General features: G+C 37.0%; 1 protein-coding gene across 1 annotated transcript in view; it reads right to left on the reverse strand.

Annotated features, from left to right (window-relative positions):
- Positions 1-20,688, reverse strand: part of TTC17 (tetratricopeptide repeat domain 17) — a 56,032-nt gene that overhangs the window by 11,785 nt on the left and 23,559 nt on the right. Inside the window, exons 9-22 of the mRNA XM_070760735.1 lie at positions 20,360-20,520; positions 19,327-19,439; positions 17,479-17,625; positions 16,587-16,702; positions 16,021-16,195; positions 15,062-15,139; positions 13,935-14,159; positions 12,465-12,651; positions 10,702-10,872; positions 9,338-9,603; positions 8,742-8,907; positions 6,309-6,429; positions 1,612-1,771; positions 354-437 (exon numbers count right to left, since the gene is read on the reverse strand). Coding sequence (XP_070616836.1) covers positions 354-437; positions 1,612-1,771; positions 6,309-6,429; positions 8,742-8,907; positions 9,338-9,603; positions 10,702-10,872; positions 12,465-12,651; positions 13,935-14,159; positions 15,062-15,139; positions 16,021-16,195; positions 16,587-16,702; positions 17,479-17,625; positions 19,327-19,439; positions 20,360-20,520 — 2,170 coding nt within the window. The remainder of the gene's footprint in view (positions 1-353; positions 438-1,611; positions 1,772-6,308; positions 6,430-8,741; positions 8,908-9,337; positions 9,604-10,701; positions 10,873-12,464; positions 12,652-13,934; positions 14,160-15,061; positions 15,140-16,020; positions 16,196-16,586; positions 16,703-17,478; positions 17,626-19,326; positions 19,440-20,359; positions 20,521-20,688) is intronic.

The raw sequence follows: 20,688 nt of genomic DNA on the forward strand, positions 1-20,688 counted from the left end.
AGGCAAGTCATTTTCCTGAAGTGAGATGCCTCAAAGATGATACTGAACTCTGGATGGTTTTGATCTTGCTTCCAGATACTCCTCCCCCCTTAATTAGCAAATAAGCAAGAAGGTGGCTCAGTTCTAATTTGATCTGTAAAAATGAGCATTTCCCAACTTTGTTCTCTTTATATGTGTAGGCAACTTGGCTCTTATTTTGGCAATTTGGGAAACTATAATTAGAATATACATGTACTTGGAATTTATTATTTTGAGGCATGGCTGTTTAGATAATTCTACATATCACAACCGCAGTCACATTGAAATAAACTAGGAAAATCTAAACTTGTGTTGTTTCAAATGCATGTAGCTACCTTTTCAAGTACTTTGGCTATTCGAGTACCAACTTGTTCTAAAGACTGTGGTGGATATCGGTCTTTTCCAAGATTCTGCAGTACCTGTGAATCAAGAAAAAACAAATGTTCTGATATAATTTCCATCAAATTGGCCTGACAGAAACAAAGATAATCTCTTTCCTTTTGAAAGGCTGAGTCCAGTATTCTTGAAGATTTCTATTCTGCAATTAATACACATCTGTGTATATGAAAATCTTTTTAAGAATGTTTAGTTCAATGATTAGGATTTAAAAATCTGGAATCCTCAAATTAGAAAACTTTAAGAAACTCATGAACAGATCCCATGATAAAATCAATTAACCATGGTGAATTTTTCAGAAATTAGATAGTACATCTTTGTCTAAATTGGGTACATATTTTTATGGATCAGTAATTCACAAAGTAATTTAATTCTTTCCTCACGTGCCCAATATAATGTTGTTCTCTCCAAACTAAATTTTCCAAAATCATAGATTTCATGCCAAAAAATAGGAGAGTTAAACAAATACCATATTTTTGGAGTATAAGACGCACCAGAGTATATGACACCCCTTATTTTTTGGGAAAGAAAATAGGAAAAAAAAAACCCTGCCTACTGGGTAGTGTCCTTAGTCTGGTCAGCTTCAGCACATTATTTTATCCCCTGGTTAAAAAAACTTTATTTGGAGATTGTAACAATGAAAGAGCTTGCAAGCCATAAAAGCTGGAAACATCGTTAGCACCTCGTTAGGGCTGGAAAGAAACATTCTGAGCAAGTGGAGCAATGAAAAAAAACTGCAAAGACTTAGGGTTTGGAAAACATTCTTTGCAGAGAGTAACAAATGCAAGGTAAGAGCTGGGAATATTATTAGCACCTAGTTAGGACTGGAAAAAAATCTTTCAAAAAGCTACTTTGAGAATCAGGGATGCACCTAAATTTTCAGCCCCTTTTAGGGAGGAAAAAGATGCATCTTATACTTCAAAAAATACAGTATTTGTTCTGTGAAATCTGATGATGCAATCTTATTTTCCAAACATGCATACATGCTTGTCAGCAACTAGTGGCACAGAAATTGTTAACCATAAGTGAAGGTATATCTAGAAAAAGACTTGTAGCTTCCTATCAGCTGAACTTCGTATGGATGTACAGAAATCATCAACTCCGTGAATAAATCAAATAATACTGATTTCAGGTGAATCTGTTCTACGGATGCGGTTTTTAGATTGACCCCAAGCCCATATGAGAGCACAACCCTACCTCTTTCAGTTGACTCTCTCCCATATAATGAAGACTGGCTCGACTGGCAACACCATGGAGATGATCCAATGTATGCATGCTGGCAGGCAGGTTGGCATTGCAAAGAGGCTCCATGGCGGGCTCTTGCAGGGGAGTGGCAAAATCAATGTGCTCTGTGATGCTACAAGAGACAGAGAATTATTAAGATATTAAAGAAAAAAGATATATCTGCATATCTAAATGAATATATAAAACCATTTCTAACTGAGATTTATTTCAGAAGCTGTATACCTGACTCACATTTTGCAAAAGATTTTCTAATGTTTCTATCATATTGGAATATTCGCTTACACAAAAAATGTTTATGGAACAGTTCACTCTTAAAGGGAAGGGAAAGACTGTTATACATGAATTTGATTTGGTATAGTTTCCACTTCCTAAGCTAGCCTTGGTTTTCTGGTAACTGGAATTTCCCCTTCAAATACCAAGAACACTGAATGATGATAAGTGTTACTACAAAACTGGATGGATTAACAGCAATATCTGAATGCAAGAATATTGTACTCTTTAGCATGACACTCTGCTTTCTAATGTAGGATGGATTTCCAGTGGATGAGCAAGAAGTTCCAGATTTAATACATTCTCCTGGAGTATGACATCCTTGCTGATAACTTATTACTGTATTATATTTACCGTATATACTCGAGTATAAGTCGCTCCGACTATAAGTCGAGGCGCCTACTTTTGCCACAAAAATTGGGAAAATTTATAAACCCCTGTATAAGTCGAGGGTGGAAATTGCAGCGGCTACTGGTAACTTATAAAAATGGAAACCAATAAAATTACATCAATTGAGGCATCAGTAGATTAAATGTTTTAGAATATTTATTTCAAAGAAAGCCAGTAAACTAGCTCTGTAAGTTTAAAAGAGGGTAAACAGGTATATATTCCCCCAAGGCAGGTATAGGCAAAAAAAATGCAAGTACCTAGGTACTTACCTCAATCCCCTGCTCCTGCTGGTTTGGGTTAGGGTTAGGATACTTGACCTCTCCTTCCCTCAAAGAGATACAATTTCCCTCTATATTTACTATTACTGAACATCCAAAATATACTTAATTCTATGTATATATGCCATATGTGTAAATAAATATTACACACAGGCACACAAAAATATACTGTACATTATCTACTATATAAACTGGATGTGTATATACAGAGAGAAAAAGAGAGAGAGCTCTTGTAAAATTATATATGGTACATTCAACCTCACTTACTGTAATAGGAAAAACAAACCCAGAGTCCACTTTCTGCCACACAGTTAACCATAACCAGAACATTACACATGTCTTCAGATGTACCGGTACTTCCCTAGCTTGCACATCACTGTTAGAGCTAGGAAATGTCATGGATTGAGTAAAATGTAGTGATTCTCACTTAACAATGCTTTTGCTTAACAACAAATTTTGAGCTCACTTGTGGTCATAGGTCTCTGTCTGTCTGTCTGTCTGTCTGTCTGTCTGTCTGTCTGTCTTCCTTTCCTGTCTGTCTGTGCCCCCCTCCTCTCCCCTCCCCGGGTAAATTACAGAGTCAATACTGTATTGTTTTTTTTATTTAAGGTTACAAAGCAAATGAAGAATCATTTTTGAGTACTCTTTAAAATTTCTTCAGTGGGATCCATAGCTAATCTGGCAAAAGATTTTTCACCTGGCAAAACTTTATATTGTTGACATTAGGCACAGCCAGACAGATGTCTTAAAAGGCAAACAAACTGTCAAAAAAGTATGTTTTTTAAAAATATAATATTTTGGTTGTTGAATTTAATTCTGCCTTGGCGTGGGGCAGCCCCCGCAGATGAGTGGCTGGCGACGACCACGCATTCCCATCTTTGTGTCCGCTGGGGTTAAAGGAAAGTTTAGGGACCCCCGCCCCTTGGAGAAATGCCTCGGTGGTGACATTCTGAGCGTTTTTGCCTCCCCACTCCGAAAACCCCACTTCTCGGCAGCTTGCCGAGGCTGAGAGGAGAGTGATTTTAAAAGGCACTCTCAGCTTGGGGTTTTCTCCCCGCTGAAATGTTTCTCTCGCCACTGACAAATTGCTCGCCCGCCGCCCTCAACACCCGCTTTGTCCTCGACCCGGCAGAAGAAAACCGCGTCCTTTCCTGTCGCTCTCTTCCCGAGAGGTGGGGCGGGGGGGGTATTGAGAAGACAGAAGCAAGAATCCACCCCCCCACACACACACCGGCTTTTTTCCCCTCTAGCGCCGCATTGGAGTGGTTGGCTGGCTCTTTTGCTTGCGGGGAGAGGGGGAAAAAGCTGGCAAAGTGGGGGGGGGGATTCTTGCTTCTATCTTCTCGCCACCCCCCCCCACCTCACTGGCTTAGGAACATCGTTGCCTCCCACAGCCACTTCCCCACGTGCTTCGGATGTTCCTGCCTCTCCTACAGAGGTGGCACCTTCCCGAAGCTCTCAGCTAAGCGGCTGGGGGAAGGGCTGGCCATTTGCCGCCTCTCTCCGCTGTAGGAGAGGCAGGCGCAACCAAAGCAATGTTCCAAAGCGGTCTCCGGGAAGCGACCGAGGGAAAGGCAGTCGTCTGCCTTTCCTTCAGCTCGAAAGAGGAGGCAAATGCCCCGCCTTCCCCCAGCCAGTTAACTTGAAGCGCTCGGCTGGGGGAAGGCAGGGCAGTTGCCGCTTCTTTAGAGCTGAAGGAAAGGCAGACGACTGCCTTTCCCTTGGTCGCTTCCTGGAGACTGCTTTGGAACATTGCTTTGGTTGCGCCTGCCTCTCCTCTTCCTGGAACATCGCTTTGGGAGAGGGGGCAACTGCTCCTGGTTAAGAAGCAAGAATCCACCCCCTAGCCAAACGGCTTTTTTCCTGTTTAGTGCGGCGTTCGAGCGTTAAACAGGAAAAAAGCTGTTTGGCTAGGGGGTGGATTCTTGCTTCTTAACCGGGCAGTTGCCGCTTCTTTCAAGCTGAAGCAAAGGCAGACGGCTGTTTTCCCTAAGCCGCTTCCTGGAGACCGCTAAGGATATCGCTCTGGGAAAGGGGGCAACTGCCCGCTTAAAAGCAAGAATCCACCCCCTAGCCAAACGGCTTTTTTCCTGTTTAGCGCTCGAACGCCGCGCTAAACAGGAAAAAAGCCGTTTGGCTAGGGGGTGGATTCTTGCTTCTTAACCGGGCAGTTGCCGCTTCTTTCAAGCTGAAGCAAAGGCAGACAGCTGTCTTTCCCTAAGCTGCTTGCGCCCTCTTGTGGTGACTTGTCAGTCACCCGAGTATAAGTCGAGGTCGGGTTTTTCAGCCCATTTTTTTGGGCTAAAAAACTCGACTTATAGTCGAGTATATACGGTATTAGATTTTGATGCTTCCGCCACAAATATCTAGCATATTTTAGTAGAAAGACATACCTGATTTAAACACTGTATTCCACCAGAGGCATCTTCCTAATATGGTTCTACAGATGCCATCTGGAGAATGTCATTTTTGTATTTACCCACCAAATTTAATGATAATATAATTTAATTATAATAATAATTTATTAGATTTGTATGCCGCCCCTCTTCGCAGACTCAAATGCTTACCTGTAGATAAAACAAATTAAGCAAACAATAAATGCTAGCTGAGCAGAACATTACTCTATCTCTATCCTCACAGTAGATGTAAGTTAAAAGAGAAATCCACACATTTTGGACTTCTGGCAGCTTCCTATGACTGCTAAATTATGGACTAACTCTACATAGGGAAACATGAGCCAATGCAGAGTTAAAGATGATAAATCTGATTTAATCTGAAGCTAGTGGGATTTCATATCCAAGAACTTCTGTATTGTTAGGTTTGAGATTTAGCCTATTGGAACACATTTCATTTTTTCCTTGGAGCTGAAATATAAAACTGAGTGACATCATTATACTGATAATATTTGGTTCCATGCTTTACAGATGCCTCAGGGACTTCATATTAAAATAGGACTGTATCAAATCTGAGGCACTGGACAATGATGGTAATACTTAATCTTAGGCCAGTTATAAGACAATCACAGCCTGATACAGAACTCATGCTTTATTATAGGCAGTTTTCCCCCCCTCTTTTTTTGGAAGTGCAGGGACAGCCCTCTTCACCCCTAATTAACCAAGTGCTGAGCCACTGGTTGTGACAGGAATGGACTAATTGGCTTGTTGTCTGAATCTGATATTGTGGGCTGAGAGAGCGGTAAACCTCAGAATGAGGTTTAAAGCAGCATCAAACATAAACCTAAACTATATTTTCTTGGTTGTCATAACTGATTCAAAATAGATGTAAAATTACAATTCCTCCAGCATCCTTTCTGCATCTCCTTGCAAATTTTATAATCTCACTTGATATTTTTAAATCTCATTTGGAAAGATATTCCTGTAAATATTCAAACTTTGTTTTGGACATAACTTGATTAAATTACTGCTCACCCTTAACTTCCATTCATTTCTGAAGCCATTAGGAAATAAATTATGATATTCTGCAAGACAGTGCATCATGCTGGTGATGACATGTCTGACATTAGAACAAAGATACTCAAAAGCTCAGACCTCTGTGGATTATTAGCTCCAATAATAGCATTATCAAATAAGTGAAAGGATATAAATACATTCACAATTTAATGTACCAGCCCATTAAGATGAATATTTTAAGCTATTCATATCTGTCCCAGTTATGTACTGACCTAATTTTGTTTAGAGCAAAAATACTCACTCAATATTTTTAGCAGAAACAGCTAGCCATGTGCTGGCTACAGTAGTAAGATCCATCCTGCGGAACTTAATACACTCATCAGGACTTGGCCAGCCCAAGCTGCGATAGTCTTTCTTTCTTCCTGCAAAGAAGCAAGACAACTTTTTGAAAAAAAAAGAGCCACCATTTCAATTTTAAAAATTCTTTTTTCTACGTATAATGAGAAATTCAATTATTGGAATAGTACAAACTACCTGATACCATATCAGGATCAAAAGAATAGGTATTGGATTGTGAAGCAAACAAATAAAAAAGCAGGAGGCCGGAGAGGGGAACCAGTCTACTCACACAGTGGGCCAGCATACAGTGGCCCTCTGCTTTTGCCAGTCAAGCTACATGCCAGCCCGCTGCTTGTGCAAGTTAAGCTGTGTGTATGGCTGCTCTAGCCAGCCTGGTTCCAAACAGTCCACGGCTCCAGGGGGTTGGGGACCCTGGTATAAAGTATACCTTATTTTCCAATTTCTCCAGTGTTTTCCTCCCTTTTACTGCTCTCTTTCTATGTTGCTTCCCCACACTCACCCAATGGATCTGTCCTGCAGCTATCCAGCATATGGGCCCTATCTCCTCACAGCTTCATGCCATATAGGTTGCACTTGGATTTTAGCAGCAATTACGACTGGAATTGTTCTCACTAAGCAATATGGTCATAAAACGTGATCACATGCGACTGCCCCATTTAACAATCCCAGCACTCCAGGTTGTCATCATAACATCAACATGCATGGAGCCTTTGCAGGAAGAAGTGGGAGTCCCAGGTATGGGGCAGTGTGTGTGTGTGAGTGCCATGGGGGGAGGGAATGCCTTGGAAGGGTCAATCAAGTGGGGTGCCGTGGGCATTAAAAAAAGCAAGAGCGACTTATAACCTTCCCAGCTGGTTTCCCCATTAACTTTGTTTGTGGAAAGTTGGGAGGAAAAGTCACAAATGGGATTATTGTGAGATACGATGCTATGATAGCCAGAACTTTGAGGATCAGTTGTACATCTGTTATATAAAACTTCTGAAGTTGTCTTTTTTTCAAATTAAATGCACAACTATCTGGTAAACCTGAATAACTTCAATTCTGGCTAATTTTATGGACATTATTTTTATTTTAGCTACAGTGGAACCCTGACATAAGAGCTGCTCTACTTAAGAGCAACTCGAGATAAGAGCTGGGAGGGGAGAGATATTTTTGTTCTACTTACAAGCCCAAATTCGAGATACAAGCGCCAAGGAGCTGTCTCCTGAAGCCAAACGCTAACTTCCGCGTTCGGCTTCAGGAGACAGCTGCGAAGCGGCGCGCGTGTTTTAAAAGGTTGCAGCCGGCCTGGGGGGCTCGGGGGGGGGAGGTGCTTGCAGCTTTCTTTCTTTCTTGCTCTTTTTCTTTCTCTCTTTTACCTTCCCTTCCTCTATTTCTTCTTTTCTTTCTCCTTCCCACCTTCTTCCCTCCCTCCCTCCCTTCACTCATTCCTCTCTTACTCTCCCCTTTCATAAGTTTTCTTGCTTCCTTCCTCTGTTCCTGTCCCTTCCCCCTTTCTTTCTTTCTTTCTTTCTTGCTCTTTTTCTTTCTCTCTTTTACCTTCCCTTCCTCTATTTCTTCTTTTCTTTCTCCTTCCCACCTTCTTCCCTCCCTCCCTCCCTTCACTCATTCCTCTCTTACTCTTCCCTTTCATAAGTTTCCTTGCTTCCTTCCTCTGTTCCTGTCCCTTCCCTCTTTCCTTCCTTCCTTCCCACCCTCCGTCCATTCATTCACCCATTCCTCTCTTGATCGCTTAAAGCCGGTCCCTGGTGCAAAAAGGGTTGGGGACCTCTGTCCTACAGGATTGGGTGGCAGAGAATTTGAACATATGTAAATTTAAAAGTTTAAGAAAGTTTACAAGTTAAGTGAAAGAAACTTCATTATTCATTTATATGTACATGTACATTTCTTCATTAAAAACATGTCTTTCTGCATAATTTAGACTAACTTTGTGAGTTTTTTGAGGGCTGGAACCAATTAAAATTATTTACATTAATTCCTATGGGGAAAAGTCGTTCGAGATAAGAGCTGCTCGACTTAAGAGCCCAGGTCCGGAACGAATTAAACTCGTATCTCGAGGTACCACTGTATTTGGAAAATTTGCATCTCATAATACAAAAATACATACTGTTTATAACAAAATGCTAGTGTGTTCTCCCAGGAGAGTGTTTTTCTTTTTTCTTTGTCAAAAAGCCCAAGGTTGCAAAGCTAGACACATATAGTTGGTAAGTCCTTTGCATGTTCTGGGACATATCTCTGAATGAATATGCAAAGGATTTTATTGCACAATGTGTATAGGATGCTTTTATCACAACCTATTTAACGTACGTATCAAGTGTATCCTGATGTTCTGAAAAAGTACTGGTCTTGTTCTTAAAAAAAGAAAGCATATTACCAGGTGGCCCAGGGGAAGGTATTTTTGGCCCACTGATTTCCAGTGCCATTTGGTAAAGATTTTCATTTTCTCCAACTATTCCTTCTTCTTCATTTCTTCCAGCAGGTTCTTGTGGGTCTATATTTTCTGGTTTGTGTTTCTTTACACGTTTTACTTGAAATGTGATCTGTCAAAAGTAAAAATGGTGAATGTAACAAAACTAAAAGCATTAGGCAGGCTGATAAGAATGAAGAATGGATTCCTTTCAGACAAAGTTGATTTTCAAGGGCAATTTCCAGATTGTTTCCTTTTTCTTGATAATTCTGGTTACTCTAATTCTGCTGACATCTTAATACATCAAACATACAAACATAAGCATATAACAATAATTTATTTAGCTCAGAATTGAATAACACATTAGGTAGGGAAGGTTCCTTAGAAAAGTTTGATAAAATGTGCTTTCTTGTTGTTCACTTTTTCAGTATAAATTTGAAGTGCATTTATACATTCTAGGAAATTTCTCTGGTGACATATGCTAATGGTACGTCATTTTATAAATGTTATCTTTAAGATTATAATAACTTTTATTCCTTTAGCCAGATATTAAGAGTCCCTACCCATTCAGTTTCACCATCATCATCATCATCATCCTCTCCACAATCTCCCAAACAGGAGCTGGCAAGTCCATCTTGAGAACCTTTCTTAAGGACACGGATCCCTTGCAAGTCCATCCGATGGCCTTTTACTTCCAGTGCCCCTTCAAAAGCTTCAAGGGGCCAAGAGTTCTCAAACTCATCCACTAATGCTAGCATCTCCTCAGACATCTGAGCATCTCCCAAGTTTTCTATTTCTTCTGAGTCATTGTTTTCTGCAATAACAGTACCTATGACAGCAGAAACAACAAAATATATTGAAAAGTTTTGTTCAAAAGTTTTTTTTTATGTTTAAGTGCTATGCTAAAAAAGTGTGATAATTCTGCCACTTCAAAACCAAATGGTCGGTAGAAAAGCATGTTGCATTCTTAAAGCTTCAAGACTTATTTTTAAGTAAGGCCATTTGCATTGTAAAGGCTTTTTCTTGTTCTGAAAAACTCAGTATTGGTCTGCTAAATAAATATTATTTCAATAAAAAGGCAAAACACAAAATAGTTTATTTTATAGTGATGATATAGTGTACAGAAGGTTACAGTGGACTATGAAGAAACAAGTTAGAAAAGATATTGCTTTAATTTTGACATTGGAGAAAACTGAAAATAGTATGGACTGTCAAGAAAACAAACAGATCAACCCAGCTCAAACAAAAATGACTAGGTATAATGAATACATTACGAGAAATTCTAACTCTCTCAAGAAACTTCTACTTTTCCTACAGTTCTCCACCCAGGTTAAGATTCATCCCTTGTCTCCACAACCACAAGTTCATCACATGGACCACTTGGGTTCTCTTAAACGATTACCTTTAATTATTGTGCATTATTTTTCCCTCGCATACAACTACCCCTCCCTAATTCCCACAATATTATTCTACCTGTGGCAGGCCAAAGTCTCCAACTCAAAATGATGGCTTCGGCAATTTATGGGTTTAAAGTATTAAGGGATGGCCAAAAATTGTATTTTTACTTCCGTATCTCTATTTTGCGGAAATTCGACTTTCGCTGGCAGTCTTGGAATGCATCCCCTGCAAAAATCGAGGGAACACTGTAACTTGCGATCTAGTTGTTTGTATAGGTGTTGCAGAGTTACTCTGACAAATAGTCAGTGGTTTAGGTCTCTGTGAATTTAAAACTTAAACGAACTTTTTAGGACCTGGATCACCGGCTCAAGCTATTTTATACCAAAGCAGAAAGTTTAGCAGGATTACTTATGAACACTAAATATACAAATATTAAATGAATTAGATTTATTTTTAAGTCATTAAAACTCCACTGCCAGACATGGCTGCCTTTGCCTAAAGATTATATTAGTTCTGAGTATTCACTTACTTTCTAAAGTCAAAGAGGATGAATCCCCTGCTGAACCATGAACCTGATCTGTCAAATCATCTTCAGCAGCTGTTTTAAGAGTTTCTTCTATTAATATGATATCAGAATCCTGTGGGTTAAAGTACTTCTGCTTAGCACGGTTGTCATCTTGACTCTTCTCATGACAGTAACCTGTGAGATATGCACAGAAAGAGAGATTGTAGACATGATTCCCTCAGGGCAAACCACTTGCTACGTCTCTTGAATTATTGATATACAGGAGTAAAAGGCTTAAAGGGAAGAATAAATATATACAATGATGTGAGATTAATGGATGTCAACCTACAGCACTGTTTGGATAGATTCCTTGGTGGTTTAACATCTTTACCATGCTAAGAGCACAATGACAGCTTCTCATGGCATTGACGTGATACCACAGCCTATCCAGGAACTCTTACAAAGAAAAGGCAAATATTTCTCCATTCCTCCTTAATATTCAAGGCTGAACTCCATTACGAATCAAATAGCATTTCAGGAGGATGGCATACCCATCTCTGGAAAAACGTAAAGTGTGAAAAACTTGACATGCCATATAAATTAAATACATTATGAAAAGCTAAAACTAAAACAAGATCTAAGATTTATACACTAAATTAAAACTCTACTTTAATATGCTGTTTAATATCTTTGCCTCCATTTAGTTATAGAACAAAAGGAGCATCTGATGCTAGTTTATGCAAAACTTTAATTAAGGAATATGGTATAATCAAAACTAATCATTTTTACACACAATGGAGGATAATGACAACATTCTAAAGATGCTATGGCAGAAAAAGCTGTCTTGAGAGACAAGATCCATAATATGTCTCTCCTGCCAATCTGACAGCACTTTTAAGCAATTATGTCAAAAGGCATTGCAAGCGACACTCATATATGCATGTTTATGGAAAAGAATACTGGTAGGATGTAGCACAGGTACTGGCAGCTTTCTATGACGATGGGGATGAACAACTCATATCACATGTAGCTGCCAAATCTTCTCTTTTTTGGCAGTTTAACTAGAGGTTCTAGAAATTGCAGAGAAATTTGGCAACAAACTTTTTATTTTTTGTACTAAATAAATCATGCTGCTTAATTTTGGATGGAAATCATGAACTAGAGGTATGATTTTCTGCCATTTCTTGGCATATAAGCAATTAAAAAGACATACAAGTTATGGTGGCGCAGTAGTTAGAATGCAGTATTGCATACCAATTCTGCAGACTGCCAGCAGTTTGTCACTGGTTCCAGGTTTATTCAACCTTCCATCCTTCTGAGATCAGTAAAATAAGGATCCAGATAGTTGGGGGTATTATGCTAACTCTATAAGCTGCTTAGAAGGCTGTAAAGCACTGTGAAGCAGTATATATATCTAAGTGCTATTGCTATAGTGCACAGGTACTGAAACTGGTAAAAAAAAGAAGAGAAACGATTATTCTTAACAAAACTTAAATGAAAAAAATTCTGCAGGAGCTATTGCTATGCATAATACTATATTTCTGAACCTTAGCAATTTTATGACGAGTGGATTTCAAATCCCAGAATTCTCCTTCCAGTCATTCTATCTGGGGAATCCTGGGAATTGAAATCTATACATTTTAAAGTTGCATTTCAAAGTTGCTAAGTTTGAGAAACACTGGGCAAACATAGTGACCAAACATAACTATTAGAAACTATTGAAAAAATGTTATTGAGCATTACATTGTCAGAATATTAATTTGGGAATATTTTCAATAGTAGCTTACCACTGCAGGTGGAAGACGTGATATTGTACAGAAATGGATAGAACTGCAAACAACGGATCAGCTGCAGGTTCCTCTCACACTCAAGACATTTGGTGGCAATATCTAGGGCATTTCTGAAAACCTGTAAAGCCCCACTGACATTCTTCAGAGCCAAATAAGCATTTCCTAAGCTCAAAAAAGTCAGAGGCTAAAAGGAGAAAAAAAAACCTTTTCTCAATATGAAAACATGGGAGAAAAGGCCAGAATTTTACTTGCATATACTAATTATGTAGCTTTAACTTTTCCAAGCGATTCAGGAAAAAAATTCCCAATCTTTCAAAAACTCTTCTACTGTTAAGCAATAAAAAGAACTGAAATTTTTACAGTAATTACTTGCTTGGACATTCTTTTTTTTAGACTATATGCATTCTTATATTAAGATAACTTCAATTTCAAATAAAGATTAAAAATATTGAGTGGCAAACTAATAGGATGTATATTGGATGTATATTGAATATATATTGGATCCTAAGTACAGTTCAGAAACCATCTTTAACTCTAATCTTTCCAGGGAATTCAAAACCTTCTGGACGAGGGAAAAAAAGCCAAAATTAGAAAATAGCTACTTTCATGTTATGTATTTAAAGTTTAGTTTTCATTGTTTTCCTGGTTTACACTAGATAAGAAGTGAGAGTCACACAAACATTAATTTCTTAGTACAAAAGACAGGTAATCCTCAAGGTACCACACTAATGGAGCTTACCCACAAGGATTGTAAGTAAAAAAAATTGTCATATGAATCACTCAATTTTATGAATTTTTAAAATCAAATTCATTAATTGAATCAAAAGGATCATTAAATGAATGAAGATCTGACTTACTTACTAATTCCTAAAAAAATTTAATTGATCACTGCCATCCTTAACTGAGGACAGACTTTCCCTGCTGTTGTTGGTTACCTGTCAGCTGTTTCCTGTTCGGCCTTTATCTCAGGAGCTTAATTGCCTCCAAGCAGGCTCCCACAGCTCTCTGCTTGTAATTGCTTGTTTAATTGCTAGTCATATCAAATGTTTCCAGGTAGCCAAAAAACCAAAAACAAACTCGACAACCAGATCTTTTTTGGCCATATGACCAGGGAAAAAACAACAACCCTGCCAGCTTCAGGAAATTGCATGCCGTAACCCTGAATGGCAAAGGGAAGTCATAGAAATAAAAACAGCTGCTCCTGTAGTAGTGACTGAATCTTAATCACATGGCTACAGAGGCCTCTTTTTGGATTTCTAAGGCAAATACTCTGTCTGGATAAATTTGTTCTTGTGAAAATTTGCTAAATGAATGGTCATACCTAGAGGGGGATTACCTGTAGTACAACACCTGCTTTTCAAAGTTTGGATAAAAGGAGTACTTCCACATTTCCAATTCAAACTCTTATGAAAGAGCAAAAATGGAGACAAGAAATCTTGCTTTTCTCTGCTGAGAAAAATAACTTACCTCAGAATCATTGATGGCTAAAGCTTTGTGGAGAAGCTTGCTGGCATCTAGGTGAAGGCCATAATGAATGAGAAGGTTTGCGAGGTTGACTAAAGGGATATCTTGATATTCATGAGGGGTCAAGTTAAATGCTTTTCGTAAACAGGTGAAGGCAAAGGTGCCATTTCCAAGTGCACGCCAATAAAGGCTAGCCTCATTGAGTACCAGCCATAAGGGTTCCCTTGCCTAAAAGTAGATTAAAAAAAAGAAAAAAAGAGGAAACATCCCCCTTATTAATTATATTCTGTTAGTTGCAGTGTTTATCCTTTGTTAATCTAGCTGCAAATACAGGTCTAAAGCATTTACATTAATTAACAAAGTGTCCTTGCTTACAAAAAAAAGTTGCATATACAATCAAAATTCCTTTATTAGAAGGAATGAGGCATTTCCTTGCTTTCCAGAGAGAGATTAAAGCAATATGTTTTGGATTTTCCTTACATTAAAAGTAGCATTTATTAATATAACAAGAAAAATAGGGTAAGGACTAGGAAGGGAGATAGGTTTAATTTTACAATAGTGAACAAGCTAGATTTTTTTTAAAGAAACCACTTATTTGTAAAACAGGTAAAAACTAAAATTGAGTGGAACAGCATGACTTGCATTTTTCAGATGAGAATAACCTTTTTCCCCACATTGTTTATTTTCTTTGTATTCCTGAAAAACTTTTTTAGTGAGGTGAGAAAACAAAAATAACCTTTTCTCCTAAATGAAGACAAAAATTCAGTATGCAGTGGCTGTATATTCCATGCAAGGGATAGAAACAAACTAAAACTGCCAATATAAATCTATCATACATCAGAACCTGGAGCATTGTGTACATTATGGTCCTTACTTGAAACAGATGTAAAAACAGACCTGGAAAAGCCCAGAAGGCAAGGAAAATGATAAGACTGAAGTACATTAAACAGAAGTGCCCTCTGTTGGCTTGAAGCTCAGAACATAATAGTATTAATTATTTTGCATAAACATCCTTCTAATTACTGTTAAGTCAGGAAGTAATCAACATTCTGTACTGCTTTACTGCTATAAATCACACCATTAATTAAAAACAAAAACTCAAAGGCTTCCTTATAAAGAATTGTACTCACCTTTAAAATGGCATGATAGATGAGTGATCCTATTTGCTGTTGTGTAATTGATTGATTGTTGACACGAGAATATAAGATCTGCATGAAAAATTGTTTTAAACAGAAAATATAAAAAAACATTTATTGAAGAAAAGATTTGTATAAATTATAGAACTAATTGAAAATCTTAAATGCTGGGGTGCCCACTCTTTGGAACATTATGTCTCCAGATATTACATTGGTTTTGAATCTGTCAGCCTTTTACAGGGCCTGGCAGTAGGGCAGAGACTGTGCAATGGTATATGGTTCTCTTTTTTGTTTTTTGCCTTAGCTATATATTACATGTGTCTGTAAAAGCATCAATTAAAATGGGGTACAAATCTAATATTGCACAATATATGTATGCCCTTATCTCGTGCCCAATGCAACATTTATTACATGCATTCTCTTCCCCCAAAACTTCAGTTACATCTATTTCTCATGGTGAATAGACAGGCAGAAGAAAATGAACTGACAATTATTACCTAATGTAAAGTATTTAAATATTAGGAGACTATTATCACTGAATGGTAGGTGTTGGAATCAGAGCATTAAGGTTGGTAAAGATGTTTCAAACCAATGGTTTCATTGTCTCCAGCCAAACCATCAGCAAAGTTTACAACATTATAGTTGATACAAAGTGTAAATTACCACTGGCTCATAGTTTATTGCCATCCTTTTATATATAGGACATGTTTCAATAGCTGCATGCATCATGCAACAATTGAAAAATGCCAAGTATACAAAATCCCCTTGAAAACAACAGAATTGCAGTGCAGATTATTCTTTATTATCAACTATAACACCAATTTTGTAATAGTTTTCCTTCTTTAATAGTTGATCTATTTATAAATTCAATTTTTATGTGAAGATATTACTGTGAAAACATGGACAATGTGCATGCTAACAAACTAACATATGTTCACAATCAATAAACTTACTTGCTTTGCATAATCATCTGGCATCTTTTCTGTTAGATCTAGATGGCTATTTAGTTCTTTGATCCAGAAATACACAGAGTCACTGTTAGGAATATCAGTAATGGAAGAACAATCTGGCTCATTAAATTCTGTCTGTGTGAGATCTTCTCCTGGACTGCCAAGTAATGAATGAATTCTAACAATCAAAACACAGTAGAATAACCACATGATTCAAACTGCAGAGTAATAATCCCAGACAGTTTAGCTAAATCCATGAAGGGAAACTAGCAGAGGCAGAACTTTTAATTAGAAATAATCAAGAGAGCAGTTTGACCTCTCCCATGAGGTCACATAATTAATGGAAAATTGAAAAAGATAATAAAATCTATGTAATTAATAAGACAGCAGTTTCATAATTGATGAAGATTCATAATTTCACAACTGTTTATTTTATGGTGCAGTTTGTGCTTTACAGCAATTTAGAGGTTGTATATTTTTATAATCACATTAGGATGTTTTAAAGTATGCAATATAAACTGCTTCAAGTACAACAAAGCAGCAGATAAAAAGGTATTATTTTTTTTTACCTTTGATCCCTGTTTTCTGGATGTAGGATATAAGTTGGCAAGTCCTCTGGGGAAGGGATAGCTGGATAAGACTTTACACAATCTGATCTTTTAGGCCACATAATATTCTGCTTATCCTAATCAAAGGGGGAAAAATCATGTGATTTTGTTAATAATCATTTATTTGATATTAGATAAATCTTGTGATATGACATAATAAAACACGGAACAAAATTTTTCACTTAAATGTGGCCAATGATAATGATTCCAATTTATCTAGCTCGATTCCTGTTCCTAGCAGGCTAATATTTTCAAAAATCAAGTAGCAATTTACGAAGCTCTAGGCACCATTATCACTATCCAATTTAATTCTTATTTAGAATAGAATAAAATAGAATAGTTGGAAGGGACCTTGGAGGTCTTCTAGTCCAATCCCCTCCTCAGGCAGGAAATCCTACACCATTTCAGATAACTGGTTGACCAATTTTTCCAGTGTTGGAACATTAACAACTTCTGGATGCAAGGTGTTTTACTGGTTAATTGTTCTGTCAGGAAATTTCTCTCCTTGATTAGTTTCCATCCATTGCTTTTTGTCCTACCCTCAGGTGCTTTGGAGAATAGTTTTACTCCCTCTTCTTTGTGGCAACTCTTGAACATTGCTATCATGGCACCCCATTCCTTCTTTTCCTTAAACTAGACATACCCAATTCCATGTTAAGGCAGCCTAAAACTGTGTATTTATATTACACATTATAACAAATTTAAAATATCTAAACTGGAAAGGAAAGCCAGACTAACTGAAATCTTACTATTGTATTATGTGTACTATATGCTCAAAATACTGTGTACAATATAAAAAGCTTTCACAACGTCTAAGCCAGAAGAAAAGTAACATTGCCATTTTATCATTTACCCTATAATCATCAGCTTCCAAACCCCATAATGAGAATACAGAATGGACCCAAGGGGAGGACTCCAAGGAATGGCTGAAGTCACTGCTGTTGACTTGAAGTTCAGAATTCACAGATGCCATTGTAGCAATTGAAGAATCACCACCAAACTGCAAACAACAATGAGAATGAAGGATAGAATGAAGGACACCTCAAGGACATTGAAAACTTAAAAAAATAATTTAACTTGATCCAATTATGCTTGGAAATTCTGGAACATTCACAAACTATCTAAACTAACAAGTAATACATATGATTTTGGGGGTTGTTCTTGAATTAGCTTAGGAGGCAAAGAAATTCCTTAGATACATGTATCACTTGATTTTTACATTTCCTGAAAACACTTGTTGAATGTACTTTTTTTAAATTTTATTATGCATATTCAAGCAAACAAGGGAACCTATGTCTGGTAGAGGATTGTGGATCTAGGAGCAGATAATCTTCTCCCACTCTGTTTCCTTCAATTAGGCACTGAATTTGCTTCTGAAGCCCTAAGGAGAGGCAGATAAGTGCTAAAAAAAGAAATGTTAAAGTGCTAAATATGAAAGTCTTCTAGGCAATTGATAGCATGAAAGAATATGGCATTTATTTCTTACTTTCTTAAAGAAACTATAGGATATCGTAATAAAATCTGAGTAATATACAACTCCTTAATCCATAATTTGGGGTTGAAATAATCAAATTTAACATTAAATAGGACATTGATAAGTACAGGAGAATGATGATTTTTAACAGTAAGATAGAACTGTTTTATTAAAAGTGATTTTTCTCTTCAGTCCTTTTAAAGATATATTAGTTAAATATTAATAATATTCAACTTCAGTATTTCAGAAATAGGTTGTTAGGAAGGAGTGGGGAATAGATGGAAATTTATGGAAGGCCTCTGAGAATTATCTCTATGTAATTCTATCTCTATAATTATCTCTATAATGTATGGTATGTTTGTGTGTATGTCTTGTTTTTAAATAAGGGTTTTTAGATATTTTTAAATATCAGATTTGCTATGGTACGTTGTTTTTATTATTGCTGTGAGCCGCCTCGAGTCTAATAAATAAATAAACAAACAAACAAATAAAAAAATAAATAAATAATAATAATAACAACAACAACAACAACAACAAAGTGAAAAGTCAAGGGGTGTGCTACATTTTACATTTCTTTTCCAGAACTAAAAATATTGTTGTGGGGAAATAAGAGAAGGAAGGAGTATTATGTATGTTTACTACCTTGGGTTACTTATAAAATAATAAATGTGGGGGTGAGCTAAAAATCTAAAAAGAAAATAAAATGTAAAGTGTTTTTGGCTTGGCATCTGATCTTTACATAAGCTTCAAGAAAGATAATATCTTGGAAAGAAAAATGCCTATCTTCACATCATGGTACTGAAGAAACTCAATTTTTCTATGAGTTAAAAACATGTGACAATATTGTGTGGAAAGAGAAAGTTTGTCAGAAAAAGCCACTAGTTTCAAAAGGACTGATCAACATGCTTCATTTGGATATAAAGAATTGAGAACTAGAAAGGATTTTCTCCAACAGAGATTAAGATTACATTAAAGGATACTCTGGAATAATCCCATCAGATTCAACTGTATGTTTGCAGTGTTCAGGAATCTAATAGTGAATGGAACTTAGAATCCAAATAGAGTTTTAGGGAGCAGTTTAGACATTGGCATTCCTAAATTTTGACAGGTAGCTTCATGGAAACAAATTAACACCTCTCACCCCCCCCACCCTCACATACACACATGATGGCTTTTGTTCACTTTTAGAAATCATGGCTCACATATACAAACTCAGTGTAGACAAACCTCAACATATTCAACATTTTCAAACATATCACCACGGTGATACCGAACTGGTTGGTCCCACTGGCAATGCAAGTTGTGCTGCTGATTGCCCAAACGACAAATCTGATGGTTTCCTGAAAGATAAAAACATGCAGATATATGGTCAGACAAAATATTTAGAAATATCTGTTTGACTACAGCTATAATGAGCTACAGGACAAAAATCTGCAACATAGTTTAGGTTTCTCTGGAATTCGTTAAATAATTCAGAGAACTTCTGATTTTATAGAGATTTGCATACTTCTGCCTTAAATGTAGTTACCTATTTCAGAAGGAAGTCACAATTTAGGCAATGTTGCTACAAATAATCCCATCGCCTTGCAAGGATGGATGTCAACTGTTCCTTTGGCATGGCAGCAAAAGAAACTCCTGGGAAATTATTATGCTAAGAGTATAACTTTACTGATAGATCCATACAGGCACAGAAGACGTAAAACTAACTGTGAGGTTTTCATGCAAAAAACAGCATAGTTAATTTCCCCCTGTGTTGTCCATTGTTGACCAATTCAACATATTCTTTTTATTTGGGGAAAACAGTCTGCACCTTTGGATTGTTCCCATCACATGGCCTTGAAATATCAGGTTCTTCTCAACTGCAAACAGCTCACATAGATTCCGCCTCTCCCAATACATTGCAAGTATTCTCTTCCCAGCCTCCCTTCATTTCTGATGTCAAGCTGTGAGTAGAGATGGACGAGTCAGCCTTGACAGTGGCTTTCTTGGAAGAATATGAGGACTTAATCCTTGAAATGAGATTCTGAAAGCCTTCATATTTCTCCAATTTTTTTCTGTAAAGAAATGCTGACTTTGATAAACCTGAACTTAACAATTTTTTAAAATCATGCTAACATTTACGTGGAAAGTACTCTGCTCAATGTATATTTGAATACAGAAACCTTGGTTTTCCTGAAAGAATGAAATTCTTTAGATAATAGATATGGGTGTTGCATATTTTTCATGTTTCTTTAAGAACGTTTGTTATATAAACAGATACCTAATTGTGCCTCTTTTGCCATCTGTGTTTCATGGATAATATTCCTCAGGATCTGCTCTTCCTGAATTAGTTTGTGCTTTTCTAAGATTTCCTGCTGTCTTAAGTAATGGTCATGTTGCTTCTGATATTCTTTCAATTCATTTAATGTTCGCTGAAGAGATCTTAAAAACATCGGAGAAAATTCCATTCAGCTTGCTTTAAATTTAAATGAACTTTGGTACTAATTTGATATATTGCTTTTGATTGTTGTTACTAGACCCAATTGTATATTGCTTTTCATTTTTTAAATTAATTTTATTATCTCAAAAATTAACAGTATTAAAAGGAAA

Source organism: Erythrolamprus reginae, chromosome 1 (assembly GCF_031021105.1).
Source record: "Erythrolamprus reginae isolate rEryReg1 chromosome 1, rEryReg1.hap1, whole genome shotgun sequence".
Classification (NCBI taxonomy): Eukaryota; Metazoa; Chordata; class Lepidosauria; order Squamata; family Dipsadidae; genus Erythrolamprus; species Erythrolamprus reginae.